General features: G+C 45.4%; 1 protein-coding gene across 1 annotated transcript in view; it reads right to left on the reverse strand.

The window, feature by feature from the left end:
- Positions 1–17,783, reverse strand: part of TAF11 (TAF11 RNA polymerase II, TATA box binding protein (TBP)-associated factor, 28kDa) — a 25,389-nt gene extending 7,606 nt beyond the window's left edge. The window contains exon 1 of the mRNA XM_010007124.1: positions 17,697–17,783. Coding sequence (XP_010005426.1) covers positions 17,697–17,783 — 87 coding nt within the window. The remainder of the gene's footprint in view (positions 1–17,696) is intronic.
- Between the last annotated feature and the right edge of the window lie 5,417 nt (positions 17,784–23,200).

Raw genomic sequence — 23,200 nt, forward strand, 5'->3', positions numbered from 1 at the left:
CTGAAGCTGCTTGTGTATTTAATGACACAGGGAACTGCTGAGCTGCCCTCCACTCCCTGAAGAGCAGGGTCATAAACGGTTGCCTGGGCTGGCAGAGTTCCCTCCTCCCTTCATCTGATTTCAGGTCTCTTTGATGTCAGCACGGTCTTTAGCTCCTATTTTGGGAGTTTTTTGGGTCTCACTGTTTGGACTGCCTGTTCCCAAAGCCCAGGTCACCTTCCAAGGTGCTGGTCCCAGCTTTTTCTGAGCAGTTCTGCAGTGTTTCAGGTGTCGCAAAAACAGAGTTTAGAATTAGGTACCAAAGAGGCATTTCCTGGAAGAAAGGTATGTTTGTGGGCAGGGTTCAGGGACCTGTGCTCTCACCATCACACCTGGGGGTTGAGCCAGGGGACTGGGCTGAACTGGGACACATTTTGTGCCCTTTCTTTAACAAAAAGAGCAGATGCTGATCCATAAAATCATAGAAGTTTCCCTTGACAGAGGATTTTGTGGAATGTGTGGTTTTATCACATAAACCTAACTGCCCACCACGTTTATAAACATTTAAATGTGAACTTTGTCAGAGTCTGAGGCTTTCATACTTCCTGCTTAGATCACTGAGCTGAGCCTGGGTGTGAAACAGGAACAAACTCCAAATGAAATCACCAATTTCTGCAGGTAAGCAGGAAGCAAGATGTGATAGACTGTGATAAGCTAAATGAGAAGGAAGTGCAAAGATAAAATTAGAGTCTCTCCCCCTAGGGGGTGGATGTGCCACTCTCTAACACTAAAAATATTAAGCAGGAAAATAAACCCCAGTGGAAAGCTAAGGTGAGGGAACACAAGTGGTGGGTTGAGGTGATAAGAAGGATCTGGGGAGGGTGAGAAGCAGTAGCGGAGAGGGATCTGGGTATCTGGCTTTTGCCAAAGCAGATGGTGGGGCTTACAAAGAGGTGGTGCCTTGCCAGGTTTGTGGGGGAGGCTTGGCTTTGTGCTGCCATCCACACAGCCTCTGGGATCTGCTCCCATAATGTGATTCTTGGGATCTGTCGGGGCCTAAAAATCTGACAGCCAGGCCTGGAAGTCTGATGCAGATCTCTGTTCTTTCATCCTAGTTTGGCTGCTCCATTTTTCCAGATGTATCTCATACAGCACCAGGCAAAAGCATTTCTTGTAGATCAGTGAACACCTAGAGATAATACCAACTTAATGCAAAGACAGCTTGGTGCTTCTAAGCAAAAGCAAGTCCAGAAATCACAAACACTTTGTGAATTCATGAGGTTTCTTGATTTTTAGGGGACACCTCTGTACAGAGGCTGCAAAATGTTGATAGATTTTATTTTGTGGCACTCCACTGTAAAGTTAAAGGCAGGAAGCAACAAAACAATCTGTGGCCTGAAATATCAAGCTGCATTTAGGAGGTTTTGCCAGTAGCAGTAAGGGATGAATTGTATTAAAGCCAAATCTGCAGAAAAAAAGCTTTTTATTTTCATCTGTGGATGTGAAAAGACTGGATCTTTGTTGGTGAGAGGGGAAACTGAGGCTGCAGTTGAGCCCCAGCTTGTGTGCATCTTGGGTACATGTATCAAGGAGAAGCTTCTGCTGAGAATTAGGACTTTTTTATATACATCTGTTGGGGGAAGGGGTTTGGTTGTTGCTTCCCAGAAGCCACAGCAAGTGTTCTTCTAGTCCATGTGCAGCAGTTATTGCTGGTGAGCTTTTTGTTTGGTCTAGGAAATGACATGGTTCATGGCTGAACACTTCAAGTAGCTTCAAACAATCCAAATGTGGTTAAAAGTCAAATTTCCATTTGAATGGAGAAGTGGGGTTTCATATTTGGTTTTGTGCAGCTGAAGGATTTAAATAAATGGTTTGTTGGTGCTGTGTGTTCTCCTGGTGGTCTGAGACCACCCTTTTGCCTCCTGCATTCCCATCAGGAAAGGGGGTCCGGTATGGATGGTGCAGCTGATGAGGGAGGAAAGAGAAGGGGGAAGGTGTTGCATTGTGTGTGCCCATTCCCAGGTATATTATTCTGTCACCTGTGGCCAGTTGTGATTAAGTGGCAAGTCCTGTGGTGTTGGGCTGATCTCAGCAGCTCAGCTCCAAGGTCCAAGCTCCCAGGACTGGGTAAAGGTGCAAACAGAAAATTTCCCTTCCTTTCCCTTTCCCTTCCCTTCTCTTCCCCCATAAAGAGGAAATTGCTTCTGGTGCTTTCTCATAAAACAAGGTTGTGTTAGCAATCAGTTGCTGGGTCTTTCTTCTTGGTGCTGTGATTGGAAATATCTCACCCACTTTTAAACTGTCTTCTATTCCACACCCTGCCATGCAAGCAGCAAAGCAGGACAGATTTCTCTTTAATTAGATACCTGAACACTGGTATTGCTGAGAGTATTAGTGCCACAGGCATTAGGTGTGCACCAGATCTTTTTGGTGAATCGTTTTCTAAGCACTTTTTAAATAATTCAGGAAGGCTGCAATTATTGGCAGTGACTCCGAGGTGTCTGTATCTGTGTGATCTTCTAATTCAGCATTGGAAGATTTGATTTGCTTGCTTTGGAACATTTTATTTGCTTGCTTTGGTCAGCATAAGTCTGTGATGAGGGTTGTGTCTGGGGAGGAGAAGGATTTTCATGCTATAAATTTACTGCAGGACCTCTGACAAGTCCCATTAGCCCTGCCTTGCTCACCCAAGCCATGGGTGCTGCCTGTTGTCCTCTGTAGATGAGGACTTGTTTTTTATGTAGCACTCAGAGCTTGCTTGGACTGCACATGAAAATTGTTGTGTAGGTGGCTTCCCTTTCTGTGAAACTCCCTTGGGAGGGTTCAGTCCTGCTTCCTCCCAGACATGCTGTGTGCGGGCCAAGCTTTCCATGCTGTGCTGGTTTGGTTGGCAGAAGGATGGTTGGAAGGGGAAGAGGGGGTTCAGAAGTGCTCTGGAGGGTGTGAAAGAGCTGGATTAAGTGGGGAAGGGGTTGGGAGCAGATGGGAAATGATTGAAGTAATGCAGCCTTTGACCTAAATGCTTCAAGCACAGTATATGGAGTAGTATATGGAGTAGGAATCTGGTAACTGAGGAAGAGTGTCTTAATGGTCCCTCAGACTTCTCATGACTGATTAATATTGACTCTGTGACATGGATGGGTGTCCAGGCTGGGGTGGATTCTTCTGGCTATTCCCAATAGTCTTTACCCTAGTGATGAGTCCTCCAGTGTCCTGGGATTTGCCCTCTTGGAAGTACCAACGTGTTTGTCAGATGGAGAGTGAGAACACATTAGCTTAATTTTTGCTTTGCTTGGAGAGTTTCTCAGCAGAGTATTCTGAAGTGCCAAACAGGTTTTGGAAATATCTATATGCTCATACAGGTGAATTCAGCTACTCCATGTAAGACATGGTTTGAGGAGCAGTAGGAGGGGCAGGATGTTAAGTGAGGAACAGGTCAGATGGTGCTGAGGATGTCAGAACCAAGCCAGTTATCTCCTTCTGGTAGATGCCAGGATTTAAATGGTTGCAGGATCCCTGAAGAGGGATCCTCCTGCAGGTGGCAGAAACAGAGCCAAGGAGGCCAGGCTCCCAGGATGGTTTCCAATTGCTAGGTTACACTCCTTCCCAGGGACATCATTTTGCAGCTCTTAACACTCACAAGGCTCATGTAAGACTTGTGTCCCATCATGGGAGGAACAGTGAAATGCATCCATAACCTGAAGTGTACCTGTTTTCCATGTCCTAAACCAGACTGGCTCAAGAGCTGGCTGGAGTGTCCCAAACAGCCATAAGAAGCCTGTGGACTGAGAAGGTTGGTTTGTGTTCAGGGTGCCTGTGGGTGCAGTTTGAGCTGGGTTGGTTAAAATGTCAATTTCAAGGCACCTGACATCTTGGAGACTTTAGGGCTCTCTTTATTGCTGCTGGGATGAGTAGCTGCATTTGGCATGTTCATGCAGGGGGATTTCTCTGTGGTTACCTTGGTGGCAGAGTAGATGCTTGTGAGACTGGAGTGGAGCAAGTGGACATTTGTGAGTTTCCCTGCTGCCTTTTTGACCTCTATACCCCAACTTACTACCCTGCTGTTGAGCTATGTGTAGGAATTTCAGGACCAAAACCACAGTTATGCATGTAAACAAATAGGGGATATTTGAGCAATGAGATCCTGACGTTTCCACAGCCTTGTTCCCCTCTGCTTTTGTCTGCAGTCCCAAAACTGAAGCCATGTCACTGCAGACTGGAGCACGTGCAGAGTGCTTCATGTTTCAAAAGCAGGAGCTACAGAGTTCAGCTGGACCCTGAATGTTGAACACATGGGTTTTGGCACTAAATAGTAAAATGTGAAGGTTGCACCTAAGCTTGTCCAGCAGTCTGTTGCTGAGAGCAGTGGTCTTGTCCTCCCCCATCTTCTTTCCCTCATATTCATTTGAGTTGTGTGGCTGTGCCAGGGTGAATCACTCCAGCTGGCTGATCTAACAGGAAACTTATGTTTCACAAAGCTGCACAGTTCCGTGATCCAGTAGGAGGGAAATGGCAGAAACCTGAAGGTGAAAGTGTGAAGGAGCAGGATCTCCCTTTCCCTGCTCTTTTCCCTGGGGAGCAGTTGTCCTGCTGCTGCTCCCTGTGTGCAGTAATTCCTGTCTGCATGTGGACGTGGAGCTGCTCAGCATTGTGATGTGGGTCCTCCTCACTCTGGCTGATTAAAGCTGGTTGGCAGAGAGCTGAACTTTCTAAAGATAATATATTAAACAGTATTTGATTAGGAGCAGCTGAGCCAAGGCACGGTGTTCATCCAGTGGGTTTTTTAAAAATATAATTCATTGTTTAACTGAGGTTGAAGGAAAGCAAGCAGGACTGGATGATCTTACAGGTCTTTTCCAATCTGAACAATTCTGTGATTTAAAAGCCTAAATGGAAGATGTGATACAGAATAGAGGTGATGGATACAGATTACACCCTCGTTCATCCCAGACCACAAGTGAGAGCCCCCTCCCAGCTGCATTTGGACAAAGATAAGACAGTTCTTGGAGGCTGAGCTTCTCTTGGAGTGCCCAGAGGGGCTGTGTTGCTGGGCATAGGAGATAATGTGTGGTAATGCCTCAGCTCCTGTGAGCCCTTTGCCTTTCATCAGGAGCTTACTGCCTGTGCAGCTCTTTGTGGGGACTTAAGACTGACTGTTCTGCCTTGACATCTGGTGGGTGCTGGAGCTTTCCTGTGGGTGCTCAGCTGAGCTTTCCCAGCACTTCCATGCTCTACCAGGCAGTGCCATCCATTCCTCTGCTCTTCTCTGCTCCATGGATACAGCTGCACCTCAGTGACACTCATTCCAAGGTGAAGTGTCCTCTTGAAATGAAGAATGTGCCTTTGAATAAGGGTGATGGCTATTTCCTCTTGTCATTGACACTGGGTATGAGGTCCTGTCCAATGCTGAGATGGCACTGTCACTGTCCCAAAGAGCTCCCTCTGAAATACAGCTTAGTCATGGAAATGAGATAAATCCCATTTCACATAAACTGGTAAAAATAAAACTGTTGAGAATTGATTTGTTTCTATAGCAACAGACTGGAGAAGCTAATACAGCTGCTTTCTGCAGAAGGGAGAAAAACAGAACTTGAAATGTTAGTCCACCTGGGACTGTAGCTGTCAGCAAAGAAAGATCTTTGATAGACTGATGAAGGGGTAAAATGCTTAATTAAGGACAGGGCAGGAAGATGTGGGCTGCCTTTGGAAAGGAGTTGGTGTTGGAGTGTGTGAACGTGCCCTCTTTTCTGTGCAGAACCTCGAGTGCCTGTAATGAGGTCCCCAGAGCTATTTATATCCTGTTTCCCAAGGGACTGCTTCCTGAACTTGCCTACTACCCTCTCACGACAGGGAAATGTTCTGCTTAGGGTCAGGCAGCACTTTAATGCCATTCCCTACCTGGTGTTTATCATGGCAAGTGCATGTTTGGAAACCTGAATTGAAAATGACTTTGTCCTGCACTGAATCACCATGACTTGCTTGGGAAATGTTCAAGGTTTATCAGGGAGTCTTTGTTGTATGAACTGGGAGGTGGCCTCTGAGAAGTCTAGATGAATTTCTGAGCTGTATTTTTTTTTAACTCAAGCTAGATGTGCAGCTGGGCACTCTAAAACATGTGTCAGGGCTGAGTTTTCCATAAATGTTTGTGTCCAGGAAGAAAATCCTGCATAATGTCCAGACTGCTGGGAGTTCAAAACTATTTATCTATACAGTGTGTAGATTAGCTTAGGTTTTTACTTGGCTTTTGCCTAAACCAAGAGTTGTAGCACACACAGGTGGCTGGTTTACTCCCATGGTATATTTGGGAAGCCCTAAGATGCCAAGTGTTGAGAGCATGTTTATGTATGTTCTTGGCTTGATGATAGATCCCACCTTGCATGGTTATTAAGTGTTTCCAAATAAAATCTATACCTCTGCAACTAGCAGGATGTGAATGAAATGAGGGAAGTTGCTCTTACAACAGGAGCTTGTGTACAAGGCGTTACCAGGGCTCTCCAAGACAGTCTGTGTTATTTAGCTTAAGGAAAGTTGGAGCTTGAGCTTGTGTTGCTTAGGTTTAGTAAACCCAGATTGCATTAGCACTCTTCCCTTGTTATTTAAACACATGGTTTCTTTTAAAGGGAAATTACATTTTAAAATAAACCTCAAGCTTTTTCCAGCTACAAGGAAGTGTCTGTAGTGCCACGTACAAGAACACAGCCTTGTCTAAAAGTGAGTGCCATAAATATTATGTAAATACATTATCTCATTAGATTGATATCTAATCCTCATGCCTGCTGTTCTTCAGACTGGGGCTGGACAAGCCTGAAGATGTCCTAGGTGGTCTCTCCAATCTAATACTGGAGTGGGTTGAAAATGAGGTGAAATGACTTTTGCCTCATCCTAATTAAGACACTATGAGAAATCCTTTCAAGTTTGGCATCCCAGAGTAAATTGCCTGGTTTTAAAGTGTAATCCGATTAAAGAAGCCTAGTGCTTGGGAAGGTTTGAAGCCTGCCTGGGCAGAGATACAGATGGGCTCCTCAGACCCTTCCTCGCTGCTCTTCATTTCAAAAATCAGCACTTTTTTTTTTTAGGAAGCAGGAACAGGATTATGATAAAGCATTGGACTCTGGAGGGACTTCAAAGCTTTGCATTCTGGTTTTTGTTCCATTGCAAGGATTGTGAAGTCCCATCATTTGACTGAAATAAGTATGTCCCTGTGGAGTTGGGGATTTTTTGCTAGTGATTCTTGCCAGTGTTTTTTCTTTTTCAAGCCACGGTTCTCTCTGCACAGTGTTAAGCCTGATAAAGCATTGGCTGTCATAGAAGATAGGTTTAAGTGACCTTGATTCATCCTGTGAACCCCCATGGATGACTTCTGGTTATCTTGGAATGTTGTTAATAGTTACCTTTGCATGATTTTAAATTACTTGTGTTCCCCTTGTGACACTGGTCTCTCTCTACGGCCTCTTTTCAGCCTGGTGGAGTCTGAAGCTGTATGTCTGAACTCCTGTGGCTCATCTCTGTTGAGTTAGGAACATCTGAAAACACAGAACTTGGATATGGATAGTTAGTGCTGGATTGGGCATTTTGGGAATATTTCCTTTCACAAAAAGAGTGCAACTGGATCTGTCCATGACATTCCTTTTTGCTGAAAATAAAGACCTAAAAAGAAGAGAATTGGCTAATAAAGGCAAACTGCTGTCTTTCTGGTAATCCAGCTGGGAGGATGTCATTTGAATATGGCGTTGGGTTCCTGTGCTGAGGTTAGTGCTGGAAACTGGGGCATGGAGTCATAGGACCAGGGGGAATGGATTAAAACTGGAAGAGTTTTAGGATTTAGGTTTGACATAAGGAGGAAATTCTTTGGTGTGAGGGTGGTGAGAGCCTGGCCCAGGTTGCCCAGGGAAGCCCCATCCCTGGGGGTGTTGAAGGGCAGGTTGGATGGGGCTTGGAGCAACCTGGGCTGGTGGGAGGTGTCCCTGCCCATGCAGGGGTTGGATCTAGATGATCTTTAAAGGTCCCTTCCAACCCAAACCTGTCTGGGATTCTTGAAGCAGCTTGGCTGTGCAGCAGCTGCCATCAGGAGCCTGACCCTGCTTCCCTATCCAGCCTGGCAGGGAGAGCCCCATGGTGCTGCGGATCCTAAGTACAACTTCAGATGGCTTGGAGGGGAAGGAGCACTATCTACCTTGGTCTTCCTTTTGCCACCATCATTGTGCCTGGTGTTTCATCCTTGAGGTTCTTGTTAGGCTTTAATGATTACCTGTGCCCAGAAGTGCCAGGCTGCTGTGTTGGCAGCCTGTGTTTCAGGTGCAAATGGGGGGAATGTTTGCTCTTCAGGTGCAGTTAACACGCAAGAAATTGGAATCTTGAAGTAAACTTCTGAATGCTAAATGTTGCATTTAAATTCTGTGTGCCTAAATGTATAGTAAGCTACTTTTTTTCTTGTACATTGACCTTAACTGCTTCCCAGGACTGGAGATTTCGGTCTCTGACGTTATCAGAGATTGAGGTAATTAAAGTTGGTTTTCTCCAGCTCATGCTTGATTTATGCTTTTTCTTCTAAATTCCTTAGGAAAGTTGAGTACAATTTAATGGTCTGCAGAGCTGCTCTCTGAGGAAGGAGAGGTTGTTCTTCCCATCTCAGAAGCTGTCACAGGCAGTGGTGGGTGAGCTTTTGAAGCCATCTGAAATGCCTTAGGATCCTGGTAGTTAGATGTGCCTAAGTTGTTACAGCTGAGATATAATTATTTGCTGGGATAGAGTTGCAAGAACCCTGAAACTGTTTGAGGTAATGGAGTTTTTTATCCCTGCATAAGTTTATAATTTAGTCATCTGACTTGCATATATACATTCATTCTTGTGCATTAAAAATGTTAGGCTGGGAAAGGCTCTTGTCACTAAAAGCAGCTCCTGGCTGGGAGAACTGTATTTAACAGAGAAAAAGCCCAGAACTGTTTTCAGATGTGGGTAGAAATATTTTTTAGGATTTTTGAAACATCTTATGTTGTATCTGTTTCCCAAAGAAAATGTGTTTTTTACTGGTGAGGAAAAAAGCTATTTGAGGCCGACTTGTCATCTTGGGCCCAATTGAATCTGGCAGGTGGATAAAAACAGAGCTGGAATGTACACAGTGAAATATGTGGGGAAGAGCTCTCTTTGCTGCCTGTTCCATTATTAATTCAGATGTCTGTGGATGTCTCGATGGGCTCTCTGAGGAGCAGTACCTGCCCTCCTGGCCCTTCCCACAGCTCCTCACAAGCAGTTACCAGGGTCAGGACATTAGCATTTAATACATACTATTTGGCTGGTTGACTTAAACACTCCTATTTTTCAGCTGTAGCTTTATCTCTGTTGTACAGATAGTGTAGACAAGTAACAACAACTTCATAGGAGGTATCTCAAGGTTCAGAAATAATTTATTGCCTGGGCTTTTCACTCTTGTGCTGGCTTTTTAACAGGTTGCACTTCACAGATGCTTCAGGAGCAAAAGGATGTCCTTTTTAATTCCCATCCTATTTTCTTAAGCTTTCTGAAGAACTGTTGTCATATCTTAAACTTTGTATGGTTGCTTGGGGCATAGCAAGAATGAGCAGGACCTTATCACAGTCCTCTCTGAATGTGACCACTCTGTCTTTACTCCTCCCACCCACGGGGTCACTTTTCTGCTCTCCTTATTTCCTGTTCTGTCTTTGCTCTCTCATTTCCCTGTTACTTGCTCTTTGGGCATCTAATTAAAAAGCTCATCAAGAAGGAATTTCATCTGGAGTCAGTGCAGTGGTATGTAGTTGCCTTGTTTGTGTCCTGCATTATTGCCAGTTCAGTTCTTGCTCGGCCGTGTCTTTCTTTAGCCTTCAGGGACTTGTGCTGAAGCTGGAGCACTGGGATTTGAGACATGATTAAATTGAGCTTTGTGGGTGAAACGGCTTGACTGCTGCTCTGGGTTGTGTTGAAGGGCAAAGCCTGCTCCAAATGCTTAAGTTGAAGCTTTGTCATAGCTTTTAATTCTCCAGTCCCATGTTCCCTTCCTCGGGGGCCTCTTCTCCCACCCCATTGCATTTGGGTTTCAGTACCAGAGGCATGGGGCTCTGTCCCCACGTGTGCTGGGCCCTCTCCCCATCTGTCTGAACAATTAAGCACTGCAGTGCCAGCAGTTCAAAGCCCTCATGTCACTGATCTTGGCAGTGTCACAAGGGAAATAGGATGTTATGTGAGCTCTTGTCTCTTTTTTTTTTTTTCCTTGACTCCCTAAGGCAAAAGTGCACTCTAGATGCAGTTATTGGTACAAAATAATTTCATTTGCTTTTTAATTGCTGTAGGGAAGGGGTAATTCAGTCTCTGAATCTTTGTTTCACTGGTTCTGCCTTACTTGGCCTGATTACCCATTTCTCATCGACTCCAGGTCAGACACGAGTGCTGTTGTTCAGTGTTTTGGGCATCAGTTCTAGGCAGCAACCAGTCTGAAAAGCAGAATGAGTTTGCTGTGGAAGGGAGCAGACTGGTGTTCATAGTGACAAGGTATGGAGCAGAGGTGACTTTGCCTGGGCTGGAGGACACAGTGGCCAAATGCAGCATCTGAGCTTGGCTAGAGCAGGGAGAGAGCAGGTCTTGTGGCACCGAGAGATGGGAGAAAACAGGGAGGTGTGTTGAATTTTTTTTGGTGTAGAACATATCTACGACTTAACCAGGAGGAGAGTGTCCATGTTTAAATGAAGTGTCACCTTTCATGTATGCTTCTAGGTGCAACGTTCCCTGCTGGAAATCCCATATTCCCACCGAGAGGCAAATTGGCTGGGTGCTGGACAAAAAATAGTAACTGTGACTTGTTCTGATCCTGTTGATTTCATCTGACATTGAACAGGTAGCTGTCATGCAGAGTAGACAGCTAGCAGAGGGAGGCACATTTTCTGCCATCCCAGAACACTTAATTGGTGCATCAATTCCCCCTCTACAGGGGGAATGACAGGCAGTGGGAGTGAAATGCTCAAGTTCCTTTTGGCAACATTTTTACTCCAAACTCAGACCTTTTGTAATGTCTGTCTGAAGGAAAGGGTGCAGGTGGATGTGCACAGTCCAGGAGAGGATGGTTTCTGTTGGTTGATTGTCACGTCTCTTGGGATTCTGTAGCTTGTTAAATCATCTCACAAAAGAAAAAGGGGGAGGGAAAACAGTGTGAGGTTGCCAGCTGTAGCCAGCTCAGCACTGCAGCATGAGCTGCTTGGTAATTTTGATGAGGAATTTGTGGTTGCTTCCAATTCTCTGTGAGTGGTGGATGGAGGGAGAGCAAATGGGATGTCTTGCCCCTTTCTAAAGAATTATACTCCAGCAGAAAGTGGGGGCCTGAACCATTGAGATGTGTCCTGCTAATTTTCTCTGCATCTGACTTTATTTCTTTCCACTTTTAATACTGCATTTTCTTCCACTTAGTTGCACCTTCTCCAGCACTGTGGAAACAGTAGAGATTAGCTTCAAATGAAGAGGGAGGAATGCTTACCTTAGCAGGGCTGCTAGTTCCAGTTTGCAATCTGCAATATTTGTGATATTGTCTCAGCTCCAGGCTGTTTTATATGACATTCATAAGGCTGCTGAGTTTATTGAATTTCTGCAGAAATGTTTTGCTTCCTATTGCTCATATTCTTCAAGACCCCATCTAGCCAGATGCAAAAGAGAAGAATGCACTGCAAAATTGATATTTAATAAATCTTGTGAAGAGGTTTATAAGCATTTTGCAAATGTTGTCCAGTTTCTGTCCTCTCCCATTTACCCTTCTCTTCCCCTTCACAACATGCTGCCCTTGGACTGTGCAAGGAGAGGGCATGTTCCCCACACTGGCTACATCAGGAACCAGAGCTCCTGGCCACTCTCCCTTGAAAGAATCATGGAATGGTTTGGGTTGGAAGGGACCTTCAAGATCATCCAGTTCCAACCCCCTGCATGGGCAGGGACACCTCCCACCAGACCAGGTTGCTCCAAGCCCCATCCAACCTGCCCTTCAACACTGCCAGGGATGGGGCAGTCACAGCTTCCCAGGGTATCCTGTTCCAGTGTCTCACCACCCTCACAATGAAGAATTTCCTCCTAATACCCAATCTAAATCTCCCCTCTTCCAGTTTTAATCCCCTTGTCCTCTCCCTCCCTGCCCTTGTCCCAAGCCCCTCCCCAGCTTTCCTGGAGCCCCTTCAGGCACTGGAAGCTGCTCTAAGGTCTCCCTGAAACCTTTTCTTCTCCAGGCTGAACACCCCAACTCTCTCAGCCTGTCTTTGATAGGAGAGGTGCTCAGCTTTCCCTGTCTTGATGACTGAAATTATTTGCACTTCTTTCAGAAGAGCTTTGTTCAGATCTGGCCCGTGCAGTCAGCACCAGCGTGAGGAGCCCATGTTGTATGTGAACTCTGCTCCATTGCATGTAATCAGCTGGAAATGCTCCTTTAATGGGAGCAGATTGCAGAGCCAGTGTCTGTAATGCTTTTAAGAATAAAGGGCAGCATATGCACTCAAAGCAGACCTGGTTTGTTGTATTTTTTTTTCCCCTCTCCTGCAGCTATTTATTGTGTCTCCTGCTCAGAGGGATTCTTTGCTGTACCACGCACGGGTGACCCGTCATTTCTGCCCCCCATTGCATAATAAGGAGGTGACAGAACCCACTGTCACCCCCACCATACATTAAGTTTAAAGACATGCATTTTCACTGCCAGGAGCCATCTATAAGAGCAGGGCTGTCCTCTTCCTAGTGGGGAATTTTAGCTTGGATGGATGCTTTTCTATTAGTGATGCCAACTCTATCTTGTTCCTTTCTAGTGTGAGCCTGCAAGCCCAGAGGTTAAACATCTGGTTGTTGTGGTTCTCATGCCAATCTGAAAAAACCTCCTCCTGGAAATGACTGGGAGTAGGTAGACTGGTTCTGAGAGAGCTAGATGTGCTTACCTGCTGCCTTTCGCAGTTGTTCAGCTGATCCTTCACAGGGTTGATGTCAGTTTGGAAACTCGTGCAGGTTTCCTTCTGCTTCCTCAGCCAGTCGCTGCATCTCAGTCATGAGTGGTTCTGCTCTGTTCATCAAAGGAAGGAACAGTTTGGCTGATGAGAGGCTCAGTTGCTGCATGGTGTTGCTCCACTGGTTGCAGTGGTGACTTTGTCACAGCATGCTGTTAACCTTGGCTGGGCTGTGGGTGGGTGTTGGGCAATGAGGCTGGAGCTGTCTGCTGTCTTTGTTCATAACTATTGCTTCACACTGAAAACGAGCTGGCAAAGTTGAAGTGCTTGAGGGCTGGGAGCCTTGGGGCCTTGTACTGTGCAGTCTCTGACTGCCACTGTGTAAGCCAGAAATCAGAGCATTTTCACCCAGATCTATTGTAAGCAGCTCTGCCTTTGCTGCTGGATACCTGATCATGGAGCCTGAGCTCTGGTAGCTCTCGAACTGGGTTGTGGTGTTGTGCAATGTCATTTGGGTCATTTTCACATGTCCTGCCCTTACTAAGGTCCCTGCTTTTCTCCATCTTTTCTGGCATCACGTGTTTGTGCTCATGATCCTGTGACTTTGAGGAAAATTTACCTTGTTAAGCTGTCTTTGCCTCTAGTTTATCTAGTGAGGTACAGAGAAGGTGTTGGGCTCCATCCTCTTAATGTTTAGCTGTAACTTCTGTGCAGTGCAGATGCAGGGTTGGCATTGCCAAATAACTGGCAAGTGCTAAAGAACAAGCCCTGGGGCTTTTAGGTCAGAGTGGCTTGAAGCTTCTTGGTCCTGATGCTGGAAAAGGAAGGTGCACCTGAGGTGAGATGGCCAAAGGTCTGTTGCTCAGACTTCACATGGTATCAGTGTCCCCCAGTAGCTGCCTTTTTCAGTTGTGCTTACCAGCAGCCCTCTCTTCACTGCAGGTATTAACACATCCCTTCGACAAGTATTTCATTTAGTGCAGTAGGATTGAGTCTTTTAATCTGTCCTGTAGATTTGGTCTCAGTTTAGCACTCTAAGTAATATGCAAAATACTCTGCTGCAGGGAAGGATGGGGAGAAACCTGAGCCTTAAATGTGATGCCAGACAACCCGGTAAGCTGCTGTTTCACTCTTTGAGTGGTTCAGTGTGTTGTCTACATATCAGCCTGTTAAACCTAGGAGAAAGTAATTTGGAAGTCCTGGAATTCCCACAGGTGAGAAAGCATGTGCCTTACTCCTCCTGGTGCATTGAAATTAATGTCTTTGGATTCTTTTTGCAGTGGGTTAGATGTCACCCAGGGCTGGAAATATGCAGGATTTCAGTGGAATGGTGGGCATTGAAGAGTCACTTGTTTGCTGGAATAACCTGTTTCACTTTGGATTAAAAAAAAAAGCCCAGGAGAGTTTTAGAAAAAATGCTTTTAAGCCTCTCCTCCAAGTGACTGGATGTTATTAGCAAGTTGATGTGTAGGATGTGTGTAGTGGTTTGGGGGAGGTGCAGATACCAATTAAATAGCAGCAGAACCTCCTTCCTGCTTGTGTGGTGAGTGAAGGAGTCCCTGGAGAGCGAGGGGAAAGGAACCAAGTGGGATGGTGGCCAAAATCCCCCAATAGCCTCAGTGCAGATGGATGCTGCTGTGTGTGTTTGGAGCTGAATGTCCATGCTGGCTGCTCCAGGACTCAGTGATACCCCCTGTGCACGTGGTTTTTCTCCTCTGCTGTGTTTGTCAAAGGCACATTCCCAGCATCACCCCTTCCAAGCACATGGATTCTCCTCTCTTGGAGGAACTTCAGCTTTGCATCCCATGGCTGGAATGTGCTGGGTGGTGGGACAGCTTGGCTCTAGAGGAAGTTCTGTTTTTCTCATGGGCCAAACCTCCTTCTGTTGGCCAAAATTTTGAAGGGAAAGCAATCCAGATGCATGGAGGAGATCAAAAAGTCACTCTAGTAAAAACTCACCCCCAGTTTTTCTGTTACTGTAACATAGCAGAGCTGTGCTGGGGTTTCTTCTTCCAGCCACACTCTTTTTCCTACCAGAGAACTAGTTGAGATGGGAGGTTTGCTTTCCTCTCTGATTTGTGTAAATATCCATGGATTTTCCTGCTTGATGTGATGATGAACTTGTAGTCTCATACTCTCACTTAACTGCCCCTCTTCAAAACTTGGGTGCCAGGAAGTTCTGGTGTGATGGTTTCTATTAAAAATTGCAGATGTGTAATTAAGGTTTGCTGATGCTGTTGAGTATTTCTTCACTGAGATCCTGATCTAAACTTGATCTAGAATCTGTTGAAACAAAGTCCCCAGGGAAGTGGGAGTTGATACTTGCACCCTTGCCATGGTGAGCTGTTGGTTGTCTGCAAACAGACCCCTATGTGGGAATTAAAGGGAGTTTTGTGGATACAGCTGTTGAGGACACTTGTTACTCCTGTAAAACTCACTTGGTACACAAGTGCAGCTGCAAAATAAACAAGTTCTGCCTATGAACATGTCCATAAATCTGGAAGTGGCTTTTAGGTGAGGACACTACCTGTTCAAGGAGATTTTCTCTATTTTCAGCAGGCTGCCACCATGTTTCGTGTTCAAGATTTGTTAGGTATTTGTGCAAGGAAATGCATGCACTGGGAAAAGGAAACTGGATTCCTTTCCATGTGCTTGAAAGGAATTTTCTGGAAAGAGCTGCCTGTAATTAAAGTGGGGAAAGCACCTCCAAGCAGGCACAGAGTCCTCCTTTGCAATGTACACTCTGCATGTCTTCACCTGTTTGCTCTAATTGGAAACACAATTGTCGTTCCTTGATAGATTGACTGCCTGGCTCAGCTCTGTCTGGTGTAAGCCTACATTTCTGTAAGGAAAGAAGGTATGTTCCAGCAGTGTGGAAAAACAGACAGTAAGATCTTGTGTGGCTGCCCTGTGAACCTCTGAGATAGTTTTGTTCCCTCTGCTGTTTAGTCCCGCTTTGCATGGGCTGACACAGCATTAATGCCAGAGCTGCAAGACTGAGGCTTCTGGTGTGCAGAGAAGCCAGTCACCCCCACCTTACCAGTGTCCTTCCTGCAGATGCTGCTTTCCTTGTGGAAGCAGCCTGGAATTTGCATGCTTTGTCCCTTCAGGAATGATGCTTCCCAATCTTCTGTGTCTGGGTTCAATAGTCTCTTAAGTGGCTGCACGTTTAATGCATCTGCCCCTTCACTTTTCCCTTAACCTATGCATCATGTCTCAAGTATCCAGATTTCCTGGAATGGTGTGTTCAAATCCCAGGAGAATCAATTTGTCTGCTCTGGCAGTTTGGTTCTTTTCATGTTTGAAAACTGGATGCTTTGCACAGATGTTTATGATCCCATTGTTCTTTCCTTATAGGTGTTGCTTTCCTGCTCCTGTGTGTTAACTGCCAGGCAAATTGCTGCTTTGCAGCCCAGAACTAATAGCATTTCAGTGGTGATTTTTCACCTATCAGAGGTGCTTTCTGGAAGAGAGAGGTATTAAAAGCAGCATGTAAATTTGTGCTGGCACTAGCAGCTGGACAGTGCTGTACTCCCCAGTGTGTGTCAGGAAACTGGATTCCTTTCCATGTGCTTGAAAGGAATTTTCTGGAAAGAGCTGCCTGTAATTAAAGTGGGGAAAGCACCTCCAAGCAGGCACAGAGTCCTCCTTTGCAATGTACACTCTGCATGTCTTCACCTGTTTGCTCTAATTGGAAACACAATTGTCGTTCCTTGATAGATTGACTGCCTGGCTCAGCTCTGTCTGGTGTAAGCCTACATTTCTGTAAGGAAAGAAGGTATGTTCCAGCAGTGTGGAAAAACAGACAGTAAGATCTTGTGTGGCTGCCCTGTGAACCTCTGAGATAGTTTTGTTCCCTCTGCTGTTTAGTCCCGCTTTGCATGGGCTGACACAGCATTAATGCCAGAGCTGCAAGACTGAGGCTTCTGGTGTGCAGAGAAGCCAGTCACCCCCACCTTACCAGTGTCCTTCCTGCAGATGCTGCTTTCCTTGTGGAAGCAGCCTGGAATTTGCATGCTTTGTCCCTTCAGGAATGATGCTTCCCAATCTTCTGTGTCTGGGTTCAATAGTCTCTTAAGTGGCTGCACGTTTAATGCATCTGCCCCTTCACTTTTCCCTTAACCTATGCATCATGTCTCAAGTATCCAGATTTCCTGGAATGGTGTGTTCAAATCCCAGGAGAATCAATTTGTCTGCTCTGGCAGTTTGGTTCTTTTCATGTTTGAAAACTGGATGCTTTGCACAGATGTTTATGATCCCATTGTTCTTTCCTTATAGGTGTTGCTTTCCTGCTCCTGTGTGTTAACTGCCAGGCAAATTGCTGCTTTGCAGCCCAGAACTAATAGCATTTCAGTGGTGATTTTTCACCTATCAGAGGTGCTTTCTGGAAGAGAGAGGTATTAAAAGCAGCATGTAAATTTGTGCTGGCACTAGCAGCTGGACAGTGCTGTACTCCCCAGTGTGTGTCAGTTCTTTGGGGGGGGGTCAGCAGTCCCTCTTTTTATCTTGTTTTAGATTTGTTATTTTAAAGCACAATGGTGAGGAGCTGGTGAGTTCCAACAGGCAGAAGGGTGGATGGTAACATCTCATAACCAGTTTAAGATTATCAGTGTGGCTCCCTCTGAGCTGTCTGCCCACAGTGTCTGTGGTCCCAGGGCTGACAGATCTGCTCTTTAATTTACCCATCATCATTCCAGCTCTGTAATCCTTTTCCGATCCCTTTTACCGTCAAGATCCATCAATGTAACCTCTTGCTTTGCAGCCTGAAGGATTCCTCCCCACTTCTGACAGCTTTGGGAATACCCTCTGCTCTGACTTCTCTGGTTCTTTCAGTGTGAAGAGCTGGTTGATCTTCAGCTCTCCTGAGGCCTTGTGGGCTGGATGATCCATGGGTAGCATCCCTGCTTGACACTTCTTGCATGTGTTTTTCCCAGGTCTGGAGGCACTTGGGAACCATGTGCAGTGTTAGCTCAGATCATTCAGCTTCTTCCCTTTCATTTAAGAATATGAAGTTGCATTTCAGCTTTGTCAGGCAAGAGATCATTTTGTTCTGAATTTTTGCAAAAAACCCCAAACAAATCCTGACAACCAAACTCAAATCCAACAAAACCCCCATCTCCAGTTGTGCACCCTTGGCCTTTAGCAGAGTTCTCCTACATCAGGTAGAAGGTAATGACTCTTTGTTTGTAAAATGTTTGGCAACATCATCATGTTGGAAGTGCTAAATGTAAATTACTGGTTTATATATTTTTTTTCCAGAAGAAAAATGGAGGCAGTAATGACAGTGGGAGAACTTTAATACAGCATGTGCTTCCTGTGTAGGACTGGAATGTGAAGTGAGACTTCTGGGTGCATTTAAAATGCCAGAGTTTTCTGCAAAGCATTCTGTAATTATCCTTTACATTAAATGGCCACCCACATTTTCTGAAGTATGTCTGAATTAGTTTTTGTTACTGATAGGGTGCTGCAGCTGCAAAAGGACAATGCCAGCCTCTTAAGTGTTGTGCTTTTAGAGCTAACTCTGCTGCAGTTTGTGCAGAATACTAACAAAGGCAGAAAGTGTGTGTTTTGTCAGGTGGTGAAGACTGAGCTGAAAGCAGCAGTCAGAATGCAGCTCCTCTTGAGCTAGGTGCTGTACAGAGACCTCAGGCCCGAGCAGAACAGACCAGGCAGATGCAGAGATCCTGTGTTCTTGGGTTGTTATTGGGGGGACAGTGGAGATTGGAAGGCATCTGCTGAACGGAGAGAAAAGAGGGACGTGGAAGGTGTAAGAGGACGATGGTATGGAAGAAGTAGTTAGGGTCAAGGAAGAAGGCAGCCAAGAAGCTTTGGGTGGGAGCAACCATCCCAATTGACTGCTAGCTTGATAGCAAAGAAGAATCTGGACAAAGAAGTTGTGTGCAGAAGACACAGATCACCACTTTGGCTCCCTTTGCAGCTTCTCCAAGAGCTGGAATCTGCTGCTCTCCGTGCTCTTTCCTGACGCCTGCCAAGAGGGGCCGAGAAAACATTCCTTGGGATCTAGCCATATTCTCCCCTGTCCCAGGAATACTCTGCTTTAATCTCCCTCAGCTTTGTATCAGAAGTTTATTTTTGGACAGGCTGTTGTTTTCTGGTGGGGGAGGCACGTGAGAAGAAGGGTGGCAGCGTCCTGGAGCCCTGCCCCATCCAGCTGGTGTGACGGACACAGTGCTGCCTTTCTCAGCGACAGGAACCTTCCAGTGCACATTCTAAATCCAAACTCTTGCATGAAGCTTTGGAGTTGTTTGCATTACCAATCTATAAGCAGGAAATACCTAAAGAGGGTTGTATTAGCAGTGCAAGGATCTGGGAGTTGTACTGATTTTAATAGTCGAGATGTGTGTATTGACTTGCCTGGGGTGTCCTCCGGGCAATAGACTTGGAGTTAATCAGCCTCCAGCCTTAATTGCCCTTGTGACCCTTCCATCTCTGAGGCATTGAACTAAGTCTCCAAACATCTGGGATCAGTGCTCAGCTACTTTAAACTTTGTGACCTTGAGCCAAGCTGCTGGTGTGCACTGGTATCTTGTATGTAAAGCAGTGATAGTATTAATATTGTTCCTTTTGTCTTTAGTGTTGCATAGGCAAATGCACCAGGTAGCAGTGGCCTCTGCTGCCTGACCTGCGTGTGTAAGAAGAGTGCAGGTCTCTGAAGTCTCCAGGTGCTTCTGTAATCCATGTAAGTGGGGGTATGAACCAGCTCTGAAGCCTCAACATTTGACTTGGAAACACCGAGTTGTTCTTTGGGTGCCTTGGCCTTTGCTCTAGCCCACTGCCCCAAACGATTTTGTGAGTCAAGTTACTACAGCCAGAGAGAAATAAATGGAAAAGCAAGAGGACAAATATGGTGTTGTTTAAAGGAACTATTGGGTTTTATCATGACCTAAAGCAATGTGCTTTATTCAGCAATTTTTACAAACAGGAAGCTTGATTTGAAAGGCTACAGCACTTGCTGAATCATGGAGCTGGAGAAAACTGAGCTAAAGAATTAGTTTAAACTGAGCAGATTTTGCAGTTTTCAGAGCTTTTCTTGTGTCTTTACCATTCAGTCTTAATTGCCCTAAATGGATTAATCAGAAATGTTGTCAGAATACTACCCCAGTGGAGGAAAAAGGATCTAGGAAATCATTTGAGAAGTTTACTTTCATAACATTGTGTGTTAATATAAAAGCAAACCCCCTCTTTGGTGTAAAGGGTTTTTAGGGGTGAAAAGAAAGCAAACAGCAATGATTGTTGAATTGGCTCCAGACTTTCTCTGAGCTTTATTGGAGCCTTGTATTTACAGCATTCTCCTTCCTGTGCTGGGTTCTGTTTCTCTGTTTAATCAGAAACAGTCCAAAATCACCCTGTACAGAGAGATAGCACTTGGCTTTGTACTTGTTTTCCATTATATAGATGGGAAAACTGAGGTCTGGAAGGAAAGGTTTTCCCAAGGGTGTATAGCACAGTGAGGAGTAAAGCCTCCGTGGTTTCCAAAGTCCTCATCTCCACCCTGGCTTGCAAGACTTGAAGAGCATTGCAGTGGTCTGGCATTAGGATTTCTTGCATCTTGTTCTGTCTATTTTAGCTGAAGGCACCTTTTATGCTGCCCTGTTTTGAATTACTTTCCCTCTGCCTTGTAAAATCACAGCAACAGGTCTGGAATTAGGTGCTGTTCAGATGAAATCATTCAGGCTTTATCACAGCATGATCTCACAGCACCTAAACAAGTGCTCATCTCTTTCTCATTTCATTTTTCATCTGCAAGCCATTGGACAGAATATATCCTGGGTGGAGATGCCTTGATGTTGAGCATCTGTGTCTGAGCACAATGGGAGTTAGTGACTTGAAGGGAAAACCCCTCTGAAAGGGATGGAGCCTGCCCAGCTGCTGCCAACTCCAGGTTTCCCTGTGGTGACATTTGTGTCTCCATAAAACCCACTTGCTTGATTCTTATTGTTTTTATTGTTCTTATGTTGTGAATTTTGCTCACACTGGGCTTAGTTTGTCTGATACCAGTTCCCAGAGGGGGGCTGGATGAACAGGGCTCCTTGTGCCCACAGAACTGACATCTCCAAATCTTATTGAGCTGTTTGGTTGACTTAAACCTCTTTAAATTTCCTCTGGCGTGAAAAGACCTGACAGACTCCTCACTTCAGAAACATGGGATGGTTAAGGTTGGAAGGGACCTTCAAGATCATCAGGTTCCAACCCCCTGCATGAGCAGGGACACCTCCCACCAACCCAGGCTGCACAAGCCTCATCCAACCTGCCCTTGAACACCTCCACGGATGGGGCAGCCACAACCTCCCCGGGCAACCTGTTCCAGTGCCTTCCTGCCTTCATAGTGAAGAATTTCTTCCTGATCTTTCTTCTCTTGATCTCCCCTCTTTCAGTTTAAAACCATTACCCCTTGTCCTATCACTGCCCTGTCTAGTGAAAAGCCCCTTCCCAGCTTTCCTGGAGCCCCTTCAGGTACTCATCTTTTGCTCTAAGTGACCTGAGGGGGTTTTACTGATATTTCAGGTTAGAGCCTGGGCATTGTTTCCAGTAGTTCTGCCCCAGCTCCTATGGCTTTTACCTGAGATGTTGTTCCCATCAGATACACCAGGCACTGCAAATGCTGCTCTGGAGGAATCTGTGTCCTTCAGAAGTAACCTTCCTATGCTGGTGTTTTTCCAGCTCCTAGTTTCAGCAGACCATAGTGGAGTTCTTTTCCTGTGTTTAGATCTAACATGAGAAGTTTGGGATCTTATCTTAGTCTGTCACTTTAATGCTATGCATTGCATAAATAAAAATGGGGTGAAAGATTTGGTTTCTCTTAGAACCTTTCTAGCAGAGCAGGAGAGGAAGAGGAGGGAAGAGAGTGATGTACTTCACTTCAGCCTTCCATCTAAATATAAATAGTTCTCATCTTGGGTCCTTTCAGTCTGAAGTTCTGAGTGATTTGACCTTTCTTTCATAAAAGCTTTCTTTATTTGCAGGACTAAAAGGGCAAGGGGGAGGAAAGGACACAGCAGTTTGGTGGCTTTTATTTAAAAGTTATTTTTAAATATCTTCAAATCCTAGCAGTTGGTTTCTGCAGTACCCAGTGCTCACTGGGGAACCCACTCCATCCTGGACTCCCAAATTTTTTCCTCCTCCAAGTCTCTTGAGTTAACTTTACATTTTACTCTAAAGCATTAACTGGAAAAATGTTGAGGATGTTTATGGAAGTGTTTTTCCCAGGGAGAATGTGCTCTGCTGGGGATGGATATCCCAGGCTCCAGTCCTGCTGCTGATTGGGTAGATCACTTTGACCAAGTCACTGGGTTTATGACCATCACACCAGTGACCTTGGTTGGCCTCACTTCATAACTTCAGCTGAAACAAGGAAAACCAGCAGGATGTGATACCAGTGTGAACACACTGAGGCTTTTTGCGCTTTAGTTAATATGAAAACACCACTGCACCCTCTGTCTTGGGTCAGGTAGATCAGCCTGTGCAAGGGATGTGCAGGCACAGTAGTTATAACTGCTCCAGACTATGCACAAGTCTTTCTGGCACTAGTTTTAACCATTAATTGCCACTTTAAAGCCAGCAATAAATTATTTGGGCAACCACACTGCACGAGCCCACTGCCAAAACTAAAGCAGAGCCTGAGAATTACTCAGGCCCCCTTTGTATTTCAGGGCTGCTGCAGCTGGATGGGGCAGGACACCTCCTGGACTCAATCTGATCAGATGTCTCATGTATCTTCTGGATGTTGTTCAAGTCATCATCCTGCAATCCATGTTAGGAGCACTGGGATGGTCTTGTGTGCATGTACTGGTTTGCTCTTTGCTTCCAGAGCGTGGGGGTGGTATGTGGGAATGCTCTGGATAAGCCTCTCATCCTTTACAAACTGGATTTTGTGGCTTACCTTCCTGTCCTCTTGACCAAAGTGTCCCCTTAGCTGCCTCTTCTCTAGTGGAGCTTGTGTCTTTCTCAGGAGTCAGAACCTTTTATCATGCTGTGCTGGATCAGGAGTCGCTTGGAGAGAAGAAACTTTCCATTTCAGAGCAGACTCCTGAATCCCACCTGAAACGTGCTTGAGAGTGAGCATGCTGCTGAGTTTCCTGATGAATTTCTACTTGCTCTACGTGAGATTCCTGTTCGTTTGGTGCCTTTCCTGCTGGTTTTATATACTGAGTTTTTTCTGGCTAGAAGCCCTCTAGTAATGATTTATTTTAGAAAACCTAGTTACTGCTCGGGTTGCCTCTATCATACAATGAGTTGTAACCATTACATGCTGGGGAGGAAATGAAATGATCAGGAAGGGCCTACTT

Source organism: Chaetura pelagica, unplaced genomic scaffold (assembly GCF_000747805.2).
Source record: "Chaetura pelagica isolate M959 unplaced genomic scaffold, ChaPel_1.0 scaffold757, whole genome shotgun sequence".
Lineage (NCBI taxonomy): Eukaryota > Metazoa > Chordata > Aves > Apodiformes > Apodidae > Chaetura > Chaetura pelagica.